The sequence below is a fragment of the Ylistrum balloti genome, unplaced genomic scaffold (genome assembly GCF_031769215.1).
Source record: "Ylistrum balloti isolate Yb309-2 unplaced genomic scaffold, AGI_CSIRO_Ybal_v1 Utg369696, whole genome shotgun sequence".
NCBI classification, from domain to species: domain Eukaryota; kingdom Metazoa; phylum Mollusca; class Bivalvia; order Pectinida; family Pectinidae; genus Ylistrum; species Ylistrum balloti.
The window spans coordinates 312,310-330,574 of record NW_026781929.1 but is presented as its reverse complement, the minus strand read 5'-3'; the positions used below and the strand labels follow the sequence as shown (position 1 = coordinate 330,574).

At 37.7% G+C, this 18,265-nt stretch overlaps 1 protein-coding gene across 1 annotated transcript in view; it reads left to right on the top strand.

Annotated features, from left to right (window-relative positions):
• The window catches only part of LOC132565136 (regulating synaptic membrane exocytosis protein 2-like), a 106,888-nt gene that overhangs the window by 51,450 nt on the left and 37,173 nt on the right, over window positions 1–18,265 (top strand). The window contains exons 7-11 of the mRNA XM_060229747.1: window positions 3,659–3,770; window positions 8,682–8,789; window positions 13,663–13,786; window positions 13,961–14,109; window positions 14,761–14,894. Of these exons, the coding sequence (XP_060085730.1) occupies window positions 3,659–3,770; window positions 8,682–8,789; window positions 13,663–13,786; window positions 13,961–14,109; window positions 14,761–14,894 (627 nt within the window). The remainder of the gene's footprint in view (window positions 1–3,658; window positions 3,771–8,681; window positions 8,790–13,662; window positions 13,787–13,960; window positions 14,110–14,760; window positions 14,895–18,265) is intronic.

The following is an 18,265-nucleotide window of genomic DNA, read 5'->3' as shown; positions in this document are numbered from 1 at the left end:
TTTGATGGCCCCAAGTCTGCTAAAGCTGAGAGTCAGCATGCTCTTTCCAGGATGCGGGCCCTCCGGGCCGATGTCTCCCATATTCTTAAGGGGGAGGTTTGCCCACCATCTTCGGCATCGTCGATTCCAGAGTCCACCACCCTTTTAGGTTCCCTGGTGGCCCCTTGGTCATCCATTCGGTCAGATCAGTCTCTACCATAAGGCACTCTATTGTCTTCCGCTCTGGCCACTGCCTGGGCTTGGGTTATGGAGAAGAATTCTCACGAAGAAGGTCTCGCGTCCTGTGTGCCCTCGCCGTCTACATTCTTCTTCTCTGCCAGGAGATACAGTTGACCATCGTGTTCTAGCCTGTTCTTGGCATGATGAACGGGTTAGTGGACACACTTTCCAGGCGCTGCCAACTGGTGTTGACGGAATGGCAGCTGTGTCCTTTCTCTTGACTGGCAGGTGATGTTTGCATATACATTTCCTCCCTTCAGTCTGGTGGGCAGGGTGATACAGAAGTTCTGGAACATCACTGCTCCTTACTTCTGATAGTCCCTCTGTAGCCGATTCAACCTTGGTTTCCGGAGCTTTTGTTGTTTCTGGTAGAGGAGTCCCTGGCTCTCCCTGCCAGACCGAATCTCCTTCGCCAGTCTCGGTCCAGAATGACACACTCTCGACCAGAGATCCTCGACCTTCATGCGTGGAGGCTATCTCTGGAAGCCTCACCAAGGTGGGCTTTTCTTGAGAGGTGTCAGATCGCATCGTGCGATCAATCAGGGCTTCCTCTTCTGCTGTCTACCAGTCACATTGGTGGATCTTCTGTGATAGGTGTGTCGGTAGGGAGTTTGATCTGTTCGAAGCCTCTGTGCAGTTGATTGCGGACTTCCTACTCTCTCTGTTTAGGGACCACAATCTGGCACCTGGCACTATTGCTGGCTATCATACAGCTATTGCCAGTGTCCTTGCTTTTTATGGCAGGAAAGAGTTAGGTTCGTCCTCCATTCTTTCTGCCCTTATCAGAGGCTTCGCTCTGGATAGACCTAGAGTTCAGCAGCTGGCCCCACATTGGAATATGGCCATGGTGCTAGATTCCATGACTAGGGCTCCTTACGAGCCTATGGAGTCTGCCTCGTTAAAGTTTGTTACTTTTCAAGGCAGTCTTCCTTTTGGCTTTGGCCTCTGGACATAGGAGGATTGAAGTCCACGCCTTGTCGTTGCTCCCTTATTGTCTACGTTAGTCCAGAGGCTACACTGAATCAGGTCCTGGGCTTCTCGCCCGATCCCTCGCCCTCGCTGCATCCTGGGCCCTTTTCAATCGGTCCTCCTTTTTGGAGGTCATGTCTGCAGTATTCTGGCGGGGCAGGGATACCTTCACAGATTTTTATCTGCGATTCCTAACTTCCCACTCAGAAGGCTTGTATTTGTTGGTACAGCGATACGTGGGTACACCTGCTCTTACATGAGGAGGTCCCTTCCTATTCTTTGGCACTCTGTTTCCCATCCCTACTACTTTGGCTGTGCTGGATGAACTGCCTGGCTTCTAGTCACCACTACGGTAAGATGAATTCTCATAATAAAGTTATGGTAATTAATACTGAAATGAAACTGAGGTTTTTTCATGCAAAACCAATTTTCATGAGGTAATACTTACCATAACTTCATAGAGTCCCACCCTATCCTCCCCTCTTACTTATCTGCCTGGCTGCCCCTCTATAGGGTGCTTCATGAAGGTTATTAGAAGAAGGGAGATTGCTCTATGTTCTTGCCATGATGGCTCGTGGATTGTAGGGAGGGCAGAATTTTTTTAAAATTTTGACTTTGGGGTACAAAGATGGGTGTAGGTACTGTATTTGCACACTAAAGTTATGGTAAGTATTACCATATAAAAATTGGTTTTACATGAAAAAACCTAAAGTCTCACCTAATTTCATTTTGTTAAGTATGGTAGATTGATACTCATGTTTTATTTACAGGTCTTTAAACAAATTGACTAGTGTTTGGTATTGTAATTCTTGGTGGAACAAATTTTGATCATTTTTGAAATCTGTTCCACAGGAATTTCTATAATAGAAACATCAAACAGAATTAGAAAAAAAAAAAAAAACTGACATAATAGATTTAAATCAAGCAGACAAAAACTAAGTCCTGCGCTTCAAATGATGATCAGCATTACTGTGTTACAAATCCTAGTATTATCTATAGTTGTTACTGAAAATGTGATGACAATACAATGGATATTCCTTGTATTAATGAAACTAATGGAAGTTATACCCTGTCCACTACTACTGTTAGTCCCCCACTACTACTGTTACTCCACCACTACTCCCCCACTACTATGTTACTCCCCCACTACTACTGTTACTCCCCCACTACTACTGTTACTCCCCACTACTACTGTTACTCCCCCTCTACTACTGTTACTCCCCCACTACTACTGTTACTCCCCCACTACTACTGTTACTCCCCACTACTACTGTTACTCCCTACTACTACTGTTACTCCCCCCACTACTACTGTTACTCCCCCCACTACTACTGTTACTCCCCCACTACTACTGTTACTCCCCCACTACTACTGTTACTCCCCCACTACTACTGTTACTCCCCCACTACTACTGTTACTCCCCCACTACTACTGTTACTCCCCCCTACTACTGTTACTCCCCCCACTACTACTGTTACTCCCCCACTACTACTGTTACTCCCCCCTACTACTGTTACTCCCCCACTACTACTGTTACTCCCCCACTACTACTGTTACTCCCCACTACTACTGTTACTCCCCCTCTACTACTGTTACTCCCCCACTACTACTGTTACTCCCCCACTACTACTGTTACTCCCCCACTACTACTGTTACTACCCCACTACTACTGTTACTCCCCCACTACTACTGTTACTCCCCACTACTACTGTTACTCCCCCACTACTACTGTTACTACCCCACTACTACTGTTACTCCCCCACTACTACTGTTACTCCCCCACTACTACTGTTACTCCCCACTACTGCTGTTACTACCCCACTACTACTGTTACTACCCCACTACTACTGTTATTCCCCACTATTACTGTTACTCCCCACTACTGCTGTTACTCCCCCACTAGTACTGTTACTCCCCACTACTACAGTTACTCCCCCACTACTACTGTTACTCCCCACTATTACTGTTACTCCCCCACTACTACTGTTACTCCCCCACTACTACTGTTACTCCCCACTACTACTGTTACTCCCTACTACCACTGTTACTCCCCACTACTCCCCTACTAGTACTGTTACTCCCCACTACTGCTGTTTCTACGCCCCCACTACTACTGTTACCCCTGTCCACTACTGCCCTTAGTATAACAGTCATAGTTTCTTAATACAAACCTTTGCAGATCTTCATATTATTATTATTTTTCTGTCAATTGAAAAGATTGTAAATGATTCCACAACAATTCCTATGGTCACACATATCTGAATTTAACTGAAGTATCATCAGTTTTTGAATTCAAAGAAATCAATGATACAGGCCAGACAAACCTGGTGTTATCTTTTTAATTTGTAAATATGTATGCAGCAGAATGTATATTAATAGTGATAACTATAAAACATGAAATGCAGTGTGTATGGTTTCTGTTGACAGCTTGGTGTTCTCTTGGTGCATGTTTTGTGTTTGATTTCCTCAGCATCCAGTTACTTGGCAGACGTCTGCTGATGGAGCGAAACGGATTGGTCACATGATATTGAAGAAAACGGTTTTGGAAGGTACGGGAAAAGACGACTCTGGTGCAATTTTGGGTGAGTAGACAGGCCCCGGGGTAGGGAAATATTTGGTCAGGGTGGGGCTCTCATTTGAGAACAAAATGATGTTCCTCATATGTTACTATAAATAGACTTATTGCACTTGTACTCAACCACTCATTGCTCATCTGTTTGTAAGAAGGAGGCAGCTCTTATTAAAGGGGAGTAACTCCATAAACATAATTACCAATGGTTTTTGAAAAGCTTTTCATAGTTGAACTTTAATAAATTTTTCATTCTATATATACATGGATATGAGAAAATTGACATTGCTTTCATAACCCATTTTGATAAGGGAAAACCTTATTTAGATTAAATTTTTTTCCCATGGAAACCCCTTTGATATGATATAAAAAAATGTTATACATATTTGAAATCAGCAACCATTAATATATACGCTTTTAATGATTATCATCAACCAATTAATCTCCATCATGATTTAAAACACGTTAGTAAGAAGATATAACTTTTAATGGTTTCTTGGTTAAAGAAGCATGACTTATTCTAATATATTCTTGATTTTGCATGAAAGTTTTTCTTTTTATAACTGTATGCATAATACACCAATAAAGATCAGTAAGGGTTACCTGTTATGTTTTTGTAAAAACCATTATATCCATATGACAGTAAATTATTGATTTAAATGTTAAAATCTTAAGATAAATGCTAATACAAGGTAATGTCTGGCTTGATTACAGGAGTATGATTAGTGTACATTGTTAGGATGTGAAATTAAAGGTGTGAATTAATGCTTGGGTGTGTACAAGGTAGCACAAGTCTATTGAGAAAGTAATTTACTTTGACAAATATACAGTTCTGCTTCAGTATATAATGGCTAGCTACAGGGTCGTCTAAATTTTAATGTGATAAAAAATGCACATTATTTGATGATGTATTGCACATCAGTAGTTGAACAGTTGCACACATTTTGATGATGTATTGCACAAAATTATTACTTTTAAAATATGATGTTGGATATATTGTAGATATCCATGTGCATGACTATTTACACTAATAACACTTTTTTAACGTAAAAATTGTTTCAGGTCTGATGAGTTTAAGAGTGAAATGCCAAGAGTAGGATATCATCCATGATGTTGTTTATGTCTATGACTTGAGAACTCCTAATTAATTATATTGTGTATCTTACAAGAAAAGTCTGGATGAGTAAATATTTAAGTGTTTTGATAATTAATTCAAAACTTGTGACATGAAATTAAGCTTACTGATTTTTTTTTAATTTTTGGGAGTCTATAAATTCTATTTTGAGGTCTGAAATTATTTAGCCCACTCAAAATAAAATTTTCTAAGCTGACAACATTTTTGTCAGCGGGAGGTCTTATTATGCTTTTTCCAAGTGATTATACTTTGATCTCTCAATCATTCTTAAACCTCAGGCGTCAAAATGGAGGCAATGTGAAGAACATATGAAGACAGCAATATTGCACCACTTCTGTCAGAACATGCAGTTGATACCCAGTATTGCTTTTAGTCAACATAAATTTTAACCAATCATTTGCTGCCCAATTTGGAAAGTCGACAGGAATGGACCTGGTCTAATGGCAACCCATTTGTCAGGAAATTTTGGCATCTTTAAAAAAATGTTTAAATATATAATGTTGTAGATCTACTGGCTTATTACAAATTATGTTTCCAGAAAGCTCAGAGAAGTATAGCAATACAAATTACAACATATTTCTTCATAGCCCAGTTGATTTTTTATTTTTGTTTTTTGTGACTTATTTACTTTTCATTGTGTGATTGATATATGTCAATTTTCGTTGTGTTTCATTTTCATGGTTTTAAAACCACAAAACATCTGTTGAATGACATGAAGTAGTATCCCATCTAATGCACTTTCCCTTTAGTTATTTTCAATGACCTTTTTACATTATACAAATTTATTTTTCTGCTAAACCTTACAGATGTACTCCTCTGAGATTTAAAAAAGATTTAGGATTAAACTTTGTTCTGGTGACAATTTTTTTTGAAAGGCTAGATTTCAGAATGTTATTCAAAAGTGAAAAATCAATATGTTGGAGGACTTCAATCCAATACAGACATCAGAATATATGTAACTTTCTTTGTTCATTTTCATGGCAACCATTTTTAAAATAGATTTTTGTCTTTCATTGAAAGGTAATATATGATATTTGGAAATAAAGAATAAAATATATGCATATACTAAATTTTCAATTGGTTTAATGAATTTACACCTGCATAGCAACCAAGGATTTTTTTTTTGTTTTTCAAAAAGACTTCAATCCTTTATCTAACTGACTACCACTATTTCATGTTTTTGAAGACAGCGTTATTTCAAACATGTTTTATTGCCATAATTATCAACAATGGTGTTGGGTACAAGTTATAATAACATTATTTAAGCCCTTTTCCAAAACCAAAATACCAAAAACAGCATTTGGCTAACAAGTGGGTCACAAATTTGTAATCACATACCTACTGGAATAACAAAGTCTTACTCAGTCTACAACAAGTCTTACTCTGTCTACAACAGAACCTGTTATAACAAAGTCTTACTCTGTCTACAACAGAACCTGTTATAGCAAAGTCTTACTCTGTCTACAACAGAACCTGTTATAACAAAGTCTTACTCTGTCTACAACAGAACCTGTTATAACAAAGTCTTATTCTGTCTACAACAGAACCTGTTATAACAAAGTCTTACTCTGTCTACAACAGAACCTGTTATAACAAAGTCTTATTCTGTCTACAACAAGTCTTACTCAGTCTACAACAAGTCTTACTCTGTCTACAACAAGTCTTACTCTGTCTACAGCAGAACCTGTTATAACAAAGTCTTACTCTGTCTACAACAGAACCTGTTATAACAAAGTCTTACTCTGTCTACAACAGAACCTGTTATAACAAAGTCTTATTCTGTCTACAACAGGACCTGTTATAACAAAGTCTTACTCTGTCTACAACAAGTCTTACTCAGTCTACAACAAGTCTTACTCTGTCTACAACAAGTCTTACTCAGTCTACAACAAGTCTTACTCTGTCTACAACAGAACCTGTTATAACAAAGTCTTACTCTGTCTACAACAGAACCTGTTATAACAAAGTCTTACTCTGTCTACAATAAGTCTTACTCTGTCTACAACAGAACCTGTTATAACAAAGTCTTACTCTGTCTACAACAGAACCTGTTATAACAAAGTCTTACTCTGTCTACAACAGAACCTGTTATAACAAAGTCTTACTCTGTCTACAACAGAACCTGTTATAACAAAGTCTTACTCTGTCTACAACAAAGCCTGTTATAACAAAGTCTTACTCTGTCTACAACAGAACCTGTTATAACAAAGTCTTACTCTGTCTACAACAGAACCTGTTATAACAAAGTCTTACTCTGTCTACAACAGAACCTGTTATAACAAAGTCTTACTCTGTCTACAACAGAACCTGTTATAACAAAGTCTTACTCTGTCTACAACAGAACCTGTTATAACAAAGTCTTACTCTGTCTACAACAAAGCCTTCTATAACAAAGTCTTACTCTGTCTACAACAGAACCTGTTATAACAAAGTCTTACTCTGTCTACAACAAGTCTTACTCAGTCTACAACAAGTCTTACTCTGTCTACAACAGAACCTGTTATAACAAAGTCTTACTCTGTCTACAACAGAACCTGTTATAACAAAGTCTTACTCTGTCTACAACAGAACCTGTTATAACAAAGTCTTACTCTGTCTACAACAGAACCTGTTATAACAAAGTCTTACTCTGTCTACAACAAGTCTTACTCTGTCTACAACAGAACCTGTTATAACAAAGTCTTACTCTGTCTACAACAGAACCTGTTATAGCAAAGTCTTACTCTGTCTACAACAGGACCTGTTATAGCAAAGTCTTACTCTGTCTACAACAGAACCTGTTATAACAAAGTCTTATTCTGTCTTATTCTGTCTACAACAGAACCTGTTATAACAAAGTCTTACTCTGTCTACAACAGAACCTGTTATAACAAAGTCTTACTCTGTCTACAACAGAACCTGTTATAACAAAGTCTTACTCTGTCTACAACAGAACCTGTTATAGAACCTGTTATAACAAAGTCTTACTCTGTCTACAACAGAACCTGTTCTAACAAAGTCTTACTCTGTCTACAACAGAACCTGTTATAAGAAATTCTTCCTCTCTCTATGACAAAATCTGATATTAGAAAGTCTTCCTTTATCTACAACAAAATCTGTTGCTAACAAAGTCTTACTCTCTCTCCAACCAAATTTGTTTGAAGTAATGATCAAGGAGAGTGTTGTGAAGATCTGTTCATAACCACATGACTTTGTAATATTTGATGTTAAAGTATAATTTATGATTATTTGTAACAATTTGTGTTTTGTTCGCCATTGATGTAATGACAATTAGATGTAAATGAAAACTATATTTTAGATGCTGATGTTAGAGTTAGTTTTAATCTCTATTGTATACGTACCAGTATTACCATATTTATCAAGCTATAAGCCCAGATGACTGACATATTTTTGTCCTTGACTCTAAGTAGGGGAGCGGGCTTATTACAGGACAACAAATAAATTTGCTGAAATGTAACTAACACTGATTTAGAAGTGGATGGGTTTATTTCCAGTCATGGGCTTATTGCTATTGAAATATGGTACATTTCAATACAGGCACCTGCTAACTTTTAACAGGTGTATTTGATTTAGAGAGCTTTAATTTTACTGAATGTTCAGTAGCTCCCTGAACATATCGGCCTGTTATAAACATGTCAGGATAGGTCCAAATACACTTGTTCTAAGTTCTCAGGTGTCTGTGTTTTATGTATGTATTCAATTGATGTGTGCATGGGACAAGATGAAGTACGTGTACAAGTATCATATGGCGTTGCCCTGATTAGAATAATATCTCTTTTGTTTTTACAGGTTTAAAGATAGTTGGTGGACAGGGAACTGAACAAGGGCAATTTGGTGCTTTCATAACAAAAGTCAAAAAGGGTAGCATAGCTGATACAGTGGGTCATCTCCGCCCAGGTTAGCGCTGTGGCCATCTGAAAATGGGTCAAATAATCCTTTCATCTCTGTTCATCCATGGTCTTTTCTTTCTTCTTTTCATCTACCCAGATTTCCTGCTATTGGTCCTTTTAAAATTCATATAAAAAATCCTGAAATCAATTTCCTTACATTATAGGTTAAAGAAAATCTAAAGATTTTAAAAATTCTGAAATCAATATCCTTAAATTATAGGTTAAAGAAAATCTAAAGATTTTAAAAATCCTGGAATCAATATCCTAAAGTTATAGGTCAAAGAAAATCTAAAGATTTTAAAAATCCTGAAATCCTATACTCTAACATTCAAGATTCTAAAATGTCTTTAGGGCATGACTTATGATTCAATGGTCATGGTGAAAATAACCCTGTATGCTGGGAAACAATTTTGGTATGGCGAATGATTTGGTATTTATCAGTTTCATAGTAAAAAATATTAGATTCAAGATAAAAATCAGTAAATAAAAAGAAATGTAAAAAAAATAGATAAGTAAATTAGTAGCGATGCTATAGATAAACATACTTGTAGATATACCTATGGAAAATAAAGTAAATACATTTCTAGGGTAATTAGGATACAGGTGCCTGATCATTGATATATATGTACTGCTAAACACAAATTCTGCTGATATCAGTTGGAAACTGCATTTGGATGAATCAATTTCATTTTATTTAGTGTTGCAGTAATTATATTTGTTTTTTATTTTTAAATTCTATATCTTTCATCATACAATTAGTGCTACTACTTTTCTGCAAGAAGGAAGCAACAACAAGGTGTGGACTTCACTCCTGCCTTGAAAGTAATGAACCTTAACGAGGCCAACTCCAAAGGCTCAAAAGGAGTCCTAGTCCGGGGATCTAGCACCAAGGCCAGATTCCAATGTGGGGCTAGCTGCCGAACTCTGGATCTATCTAGAGTGAAGCCTCTGATTAGGGCAGAAGGGGAGAAGAACGAACCTATCTCTTTCCTGCTGTAAAAAGAGAAGGACACTGGCAATAGCAGCATGATAACTGGCTATAGTGCCAGGTGCAAGATTGCGGTCCCTAAACAAAAAGAGTAGGAAGTTTGCTGGTATTGGCCTAGGCGCCCAAGGATGCAGGCACCTGTATACCAAGAGCCTGGAGGAAACAAAGACCAGAAACCAGACGCCTGGCCTGCAAACCCAGCCCCTCTGTGGGCCTTAAGTCCCTGCCTAAAGGTAAAACTGCTGGGAAACAGGAACTCCTGGCCAATTTGACCCTGGATTGCGCTGAGAAAAAAACGGCTGAAAAATTGGCACAAATAAACATAAAAAATTTCACAAAAGACAATATAATTGAGAGATTGGCTTTGTAAAGATAAAACTGAGTGATATAAAATAATCCGGCAGCAATACAAAAAAGGTAGAATGAAGGAAGTCAAGAACTCAGCTTGGACATTGTCTGTTCTCGCTGGTGCCATAAAGGGAAGAAGACAGGAAATCACTCTGTGTCTCTGCCGTGATGGTTCATATGATCGTAGGGAGGGCAGGATTTTTTAATCTTTTGTGTTTGGGATACAAAGATGGATGTAGGTACATGTATCAAATTTACAAACGAAAGTTATGGTAATTAATACTGAAATGAAATTTCCATTCAAATGACTTCTTCTCAATAACCAAAAGGCCGAGAGTTCTGATATTGGGCCTGAAGCATAATCGGATGAAGGGCTACCCAGGGCTAGCTCTGGCTTTTAATTTTGATTTGCCAAAATCTGTAAATTCTGAAAACTGGTTATGGTTTCATTTGGCAGAATTTGTTTCAAGCAACAAAATTGCTGGTTGATTCTTCATACCCCATCCCTACCCATTTGGTACAATAAGTAATTGATACAGGACCAGCAGGATCAAGGTCCTGACATTGGGGTTGCAGCATGCCTGGAGGAAGGGCTACCAAGTTTTGTAAAACAAATGATCTTGACCCACTTTCAATCTTTATTTCTTTATTATCTTAATTTCTGTTGAAATCTTTAAAAGGCCTAGGGTGCTGATATTAGTTCTGTAGCATACATGTCGGGATGAAAGACTACCAAGTTTGTTTTATTAATGTGATTTATCTTGACCCAGCTTCAAAATCACAGGTGTCAAATATCAAGTTTATTGAAATGAATGACCTTGACTGTTTTAAGCTTGCCTGGCCTGAAAATGTTGAGTGAAGTTATCCCATGACGCAGTGCCATTGTTGACCATTTAATGTGCATCTTCCAACATCCCTATTCCATTCATGAGGTGTAAATGTTTCAATTTTCTTGACATCTTTTCAAAAAACAACAGAGCAAATGTTATGGTATTTGGTTGGTTGGTTGACCTATATTCAAGATCAGAAAGGATGAATTTGTTTAAACATTTAAACAATTTCTTTTGACTAACCAAAAGGTGCACAAGCATGGTATTTGGCCGACATATTCCTAAGATGAAGCCCAAAAATGGCTGTGAAAAGAAATGATGTTGACTCATATTCAAGGTCACCGGGGTCAAATTTGTTACAACAAACTACTTCTCATTAACCAAAATGTGCAGAAGCATGATATTTGACTAATAACTTGGTTGCTAGGATTAAGTCAGACAATGTTTGCAAAAAAGACATGACATTGACCCTTTATCAAGGCTGCATGGATAAAAGTTGTTTAAGCATTAAACCAATTTTGTATTTGTTGAAAGCTTTAAACAAGTCACCAAAAGAAATAGAAATTTAGCATTTGGCTGAGATGTACTTAGTATGAGGCATGACCGAATTGTGAAAAGAAATGACATTGACCCTTAATCACGGTCACAGGAGTCAGATTTGTTTTAGATTTTAAAATGACTTCTTCTCACTTACCAGAAGACATAGAAGTATGGTATTTGGCTGATAGGTTCCTAGGATGAAGTCAAACAAAGTTTATGACAGGAAATAATGATGAACTATATTCAAGGTCACAGGGTCAAATTTGTTGAAATATTTAATCTTTTCTTCTTAGGAACAAAAAATTGCAGAAGCATCACGTATTTGGCTGACAGGTTTTGAGGATGAAGCCAGCCATTGTTTGCAAAAAGAAATAACCTTGACCCATATTCAAGGTTACAGATGTCAAATATATTAAGACCTCATGCACAGAAATATGATATTTGCCTGATAGGTTGCAAAAAGTAAGGCTAGTTAAGTCTGCGAAAACACATGACCTTACCCTTAATCGAGGTCACAGGAATCAAAAATGTTAAAACATTAAATCATCTTCTGACTAGCCAAAAGGTGCATAAGTATGTCATTTGGCTGATGGGTTCCTAGGATGGAAATTGAGAAAGATGTGAGAAGAAATGGCATTGACCCATGTATAAGGTAACGGGGTTGAATTAGTTAAAACATCATACAACTTTTACTGACTAAGGAAAAGACACAGAGGCATGGTATTTGGCTTATAAATTCTTAGGATGATGCCAAACAAAGGTTATGAAAAGGAGTGATCTTGATCTTTATTCAAGATTATAGAGGTTGAATTTATGAAAAACTTATATACCTCCTTCTATCTAACCCAAAGCTGCAGAAGCATGATATTTGACTGACAGGTTGCATGGATGGTGCCAGACAACGTTTACCAAAAAATGACCTTGACCCATACTGAAGGTCACAGGAATTAAATTTTTTGCAGCCTGTAAAAGAATGACCTTGACCCATACTGAAGGTCACAGGAATTAAATTTGTTGCAACCTGTAAAAGAATGACCTTGACCCATACTGAAGGTCACAGGAATCTAATGGTCAAAGGGAATATCAACACCTATTTGTCATACCTAATTTTCACCACCTTTCTCAATTATAGTTTTTATCTTTGATTTATGTCCTATGTTTGTGATATAACTTATGTAATATTTTGTGTCTTGGTACATGGGCAGATTTGACAGTTTTCTTTATGGTACTGTTGTTATCACTTCATTGATCATATATCTACTCCAGTAATACGAATCCAATGAACATTTGTTTGTTAGGATCCAGTACCAATATCAGACCATACAGTCAAAATTACTTACTAGATATTTAAAAGTAAAAAATTTGCTATGTCCAGTACACATCAAAAATATAATGAAGTTGGAAACACTTTTAAATATATTCATATTCAACCATATGTATTTTAAAACCCCTATCTTAAAAAAATAATTTACTGAAAAACTATACAGGGATTTTAGAAAAGGGATATTGAAATCGATGTCAAGGTCCTGAGGATATTATGTATTTATAAGTAAACCAGGGTCTAATACATTTACTATGCATTTGTTAGGTAAATAAAAGAATTTAAATCAAATACTTCGTTTAAGACATATCAGATATAATCACCTACTCAAATCCTGAAAAATTCTGGAGATCCCTGCTATTTGATAATGCTGTTTTTCAAAATGTAGTCCCTGCAATTTCAAGGTCGGGATCATAAAGTGTTACCCTTGTTCCTCATTCTGTCATTCCTTCATAATTCTCTTTTTGCTCATATTTACATTTTTGGTTGGGGCATTTTGGTCGATGCTCCGACACATCAAGGAAGAAATCCTTCACAGAATACATTTATACATATCATAGAATATCACACGATATTATTCTAGATGCTGTAAGGATATGAAAACATGTCTTATTAATATATATTCTCTGACTACCTCTGTGTTAATATTGGTATAATCATAACCATAAAGATGCCTATATTTAGACTTCTCATTAACACAGGAGTGTTTATATTTAGTCCATTTCATTGATTCCTTTGTCCTCCTATCATACCATTGTGCATGCTCATCTTCAATCATTGAAATACTTATGACTTTTTGAAGAATTAAATGAAAGCTGTTTGTTGATGAACTTTGCCCTACAACCTTTGACAGGTGATGAGGTGATTGAGTGGAATGGGCGTGGCCTTCAGAGGGCTACCTTTGAAGAGGTCAAGGACATAATTCTAGAATCAAAACAGGAACCACAAGTTGAACTTATTGTACATAGAAGTGTTAGGTGAGTTATCAAGGAGTTATTGCCCTTTGGTTCTGTTTACACCAAATTATTACTGGTTGTCAGGAACTTATGATTGTTGTCCTCAAACTACATACGTGTACCACTGATTCCATAAGGAATCCAAATTTTGTTTGGAAACAACTTAATACAACTTTATTTTTCTTTCCTTTGTAGCACAGGAGAAATTCCACCCGGTGTGCAGCCAACAGTAGATCATCAACATGGTCGTGATAGTCATAGCAATCGTGACTACACCCATAATAGAGACCACAGAGACCACCGTGACCGTGACCGTGATCGTGACCGTGACCATAGAGAAAGAGGTAAGTGATCTAAACAGGGTCAAGGGTAGGTAGATCAGATGCCATCAGAGAGGTTATGTTATGTGAACTGAGTTCAAAGATCACCATAGAGACAAAGGAATAGTCATGTAGGTTAAGTGTCATCATGGAGACAGAGGCACTATATTTACCATGGGAAAAAGCCAAGCTGACATCAAAATAGGGGTGTGGCTTAATGCAAAACAATTTGTTTGAGTGATTTGTATTGATGTGAGTGAACTTACTCTCAGAAATGGCATTGCAGATAAACTGACAAAGCTCATCCTTAAATGTTTCCTTCTGTATCAATTATAAGGAAAAATAAGAAAGAAAATTACTATATGATAATTATATTTTAAAAAGCAAGGAAAAATGGTGTATTTCAACATAGATAACTTTTGACGACAGTCATTATTACTTGTTATGTGTATTAAATGGCAGTCATTATCATGCGTTGAGTTGCATTTTACAGAATTGAATTTAGTATATTAAAAACCAAGTTCTTAACTTTACCTTTCTTGGTAGTTTCAATATTTTGCAATCATTGCAGCTTTTTCTAATGAACTGTTAACTTTATCTTCAGTATGAGGGAGGGCAGCTTAAGTGATATGACTTCTATGTTTTTGACCTTATTATGAATTGATTTTTTTTCAGATTATCGACATAATAACGAAACACTAAGTACGGGTCACCACTCTAGTCGACCAAGTGTGATGGTAACTTCACCTGGTTCCTCTGTAGAACCACGCTCACGTGCCAGTTCACCTCCAATTTCAGGGAAAATACAGGTTGGGTGTTCAGTCCCTTTTTTATTTCTTTAGTGTTTATAGCTTATGAAAATAAAGAAGAATTGCAGGCATTTTACATTGTTTAATAAAGTCAGAATTGCTAACTGTTCAATCAAATGTAATGTCATCTGTCTGTGATTAGTACTGTTTGTGTTTTGTGTTTGATCGTGCACTGTCCATCAAATTTTTCTCAATGTTAAATAATATTTAAATAACATTATTTTAATGTAAAAGTTTTAATGTTAAACTCAGGTGAAACAAGCACATACATTATTGTGATTTTAGATAACTCATTTTAAAGATAAAATAATTTTACAAAAACATTAAATTTTTTTAAATGTCTTTTTAATGTTAATATAATGTTGAAAATGTTTTAATGTTATTTCAATGTTGAAATATCTGAAGTAGGAAAAAAAATTAATATAGAAACAATGTTGTGTAACATTGAAATAACATTTTTCTAATATTTGAATTGCTTCAGGTAAATAAAATATAAGAATTTAAATGTTAGTACAATGTTGAAGTGTTATTATCACCTAAAAACTTGAATGTATTTTCATATAGGTTCATATTGCATGATATCATTTCAAATGAATTCATGAACTGTGTTCAATAATTTTTCAGCTAAAATGAAAATTTTCTGAAATGTTTCAGAAATCTTAAATGAAATGGAAACAATTAATATACTTTAAAATCTTAAACGATCTTCCATTTTATCTAAAGTCATATTAGATCTTGATAATATATTGTTATAACGTGAAAAAAAACCCTTATATTTCATTAACAGTGATTTCATAAAACAGAAATGTTCTACAAGAACATTTAGCTTTCGATATACCTGAGGCGCCAATATGTTAATTGTGACATCCTGACCCCTTCATTATGACATATATAATATACTGCCTATGATGTGTGGATACCTATACTTATTTTCATTTCAGTAATAATTACCATAACTTTAGTATGCATATATGGTACCTACTCCCATCTTTGTATTCCAAAAGCAAAAGCTTTAAAAAATCCCGCCCTCCCTACGATCCATGAGCCATCATGGCAGAGACAAAGAGTGATCTCCCTTTCCTCGTTCCTTTATGACACCAATGTGACCTGTCAGTTGAGTCCTGATATTTGTTTTCCGTTCACCGTATTGTTTCGTTTTCTGAGTTATCATTTTGCTAAGTCACCTTTATATTTGCCCATCTTCTCCTTATGTGTCTATTTTGACCTTTATTTCTATTATTTGTAACATATTTTCGGCTTTTTTTATTTCTCTACTTGTCCGAGTCCATGAGCATGTGTGCTGCCATTTTGGTTTTTACTGAAGGTAATTTTTGTTGCTGTTTTGTTGACTTTGATGGTGGCCTTTTTTTGCTTGGTTCGGCTATGTTGGTTTCCTTTGTTTTCTTTGCATTTTTAGGTCATCTTGACCCTTTGGGTCAAGATGACCTATAGCCATCGTGCTTCGTCCGTCGTCGTCCGCCGTGCGCCGTCCGCCGTGCGTAAACCTTTCATTCAAACAACTTCTTCTCAAATCCTAGAAGGTCTAGGGGGCTAATACTTGGCACAGAGCATACTGGCATGAAGTTTGTTCAAATGAATGACCTTGACCCACTTTAAAGGTCACAGGGGTCAAATATCTTGTATCTAATGTCAGATGACCGTTAAGGCCCATGGGCCTCTTGTTGTGTAAGTTTTGAGTTAAGTTTTTGATATTACTTTGTTACAATTTTTCATATTTGTCATAAGTATGTCTAGGGCAGGTTTGTTTCAGGTTATGGCTCATAACTGCTCCCATTTCTTTGAGGAATGGGACAGCATGATGCTTGTTCTCTGTGTCCTCCTTATGGAGAAGTCTCACGTTAACCAATGTCCCCTAGCCTGTTTGGCGAGCCTCCTCGGGTCATAAGAGGGATTTGTCCTCTTCTTCCAGCAGGAGAAGCAAGCCTTCTAGGTCTTCTGCTGCCGGTTCTGAACCGGTCGTCAACTTAGCTGTCCTTGTCTGGAGAGTTCTCATGTCCTCAAGTTCCTCCCTAAAGCAGGAAATGATCCTTCCTGTCCAGGCGCTTCCTGGAGTAAGGAGGGGACAGGCCGACCCTGGGTCAGTGCAGTCCAGACTCGAATTGGCTGGGAGTTCCTGTTTTCCTTTGGGTCTGCCTCTGGGTAGGGACTTCAGCCGCCGGTCACTGATTCTTTCAGTGATCCTGGCACACCATGTGGTGCTGTTGGTGGGGGCTGCCATAATGCCAGACCTGTCCTTTCAAGTTCAGGTCCCATGGTTACAGTCTTTCTATCAGGGTTGTCTGTTTCCATTTGGAAAAGTGACTCTCAGATCCCTAATCCTGGTGTCAATGCGGAGCCATCTTTTCTGCCTTCTCAGATTCCTGGTCCTTGTCTTTTCTGGTCCAGGTTCTCTGTGCAGAGGTGCCCAGGGGGTTTCCTCCAAGGGGACTGGGTTTTTGGCTAGGAGATTGATTTCCAGTCTCCTTTTCCCCCTTGATCTGGAATATATGGGTGCCTGCGGGCATCCATCCCTGAGCGGCCTTAACCAGCCTGTGGATGGTTTTGGGTTCCAGCAGCATCCCAACAGTTAGGGGCCTAACACATACATGTCTTGGTTTCCACCTGCCGGAAGTGTTGGTCCATCTTTGTCTTTTGGACAAGGCGGCCAGCCCCAGACAGGCCAGTGCCTTGCAAGGGTCAGTGCCTCCCAAGAAAAAGGCAAAATCTTCGACTGCCCAACTTTCTGTGCTTCAATGGCAGCAAGGGGAAGGGTAGGAAGGGTAAGAACCCTCCTGGGGGCAAGAAGAAGGGTTCCTGACTCTTTCACCTCCTTGGCCATGGCAGACAAAGAGCTTGGCCGCCTTGACAACAGTCCTCCCATCTCAAGCTCTTGTCCCTCTCCTGCAGGATTAGGCTCTGGGTGGGCAGACAATACTCATGTCTGGCAGGGTCTCTATCTGCCTCATCCGGAACTTTGCAAGGGACAGTGTCTCTCTGGTTTCTTAAGCAATGGTGGAAAATCAAGTAAGACGATTGGACTCTGTCTGTGGTCGGGGAGGACCGGTTTATGCTCCAGAAAGTTTCTGGTTCAGAAGAAGTCCCGGGCATGGCGTATGATCTTAGATTGTGCTCCATAAAGGGTTTTTGAGGAAGGGAGATCACTCTATGTCTATGCCATGATGGATCATGGGATTGTAGGGAGGGCGGGATTTTATAATCTTTTGTTTTGGATACAAAGATGGATGTAGGTACCATATATTCATACTAAAGTTATGGTAAGTATTACATCATGAAAACTGGTTTCCCCATAAGCGGAAATAAGACAATATTTTACTTCAAAATGCTTTGCCTTTTTAATGCTTGAATGGATT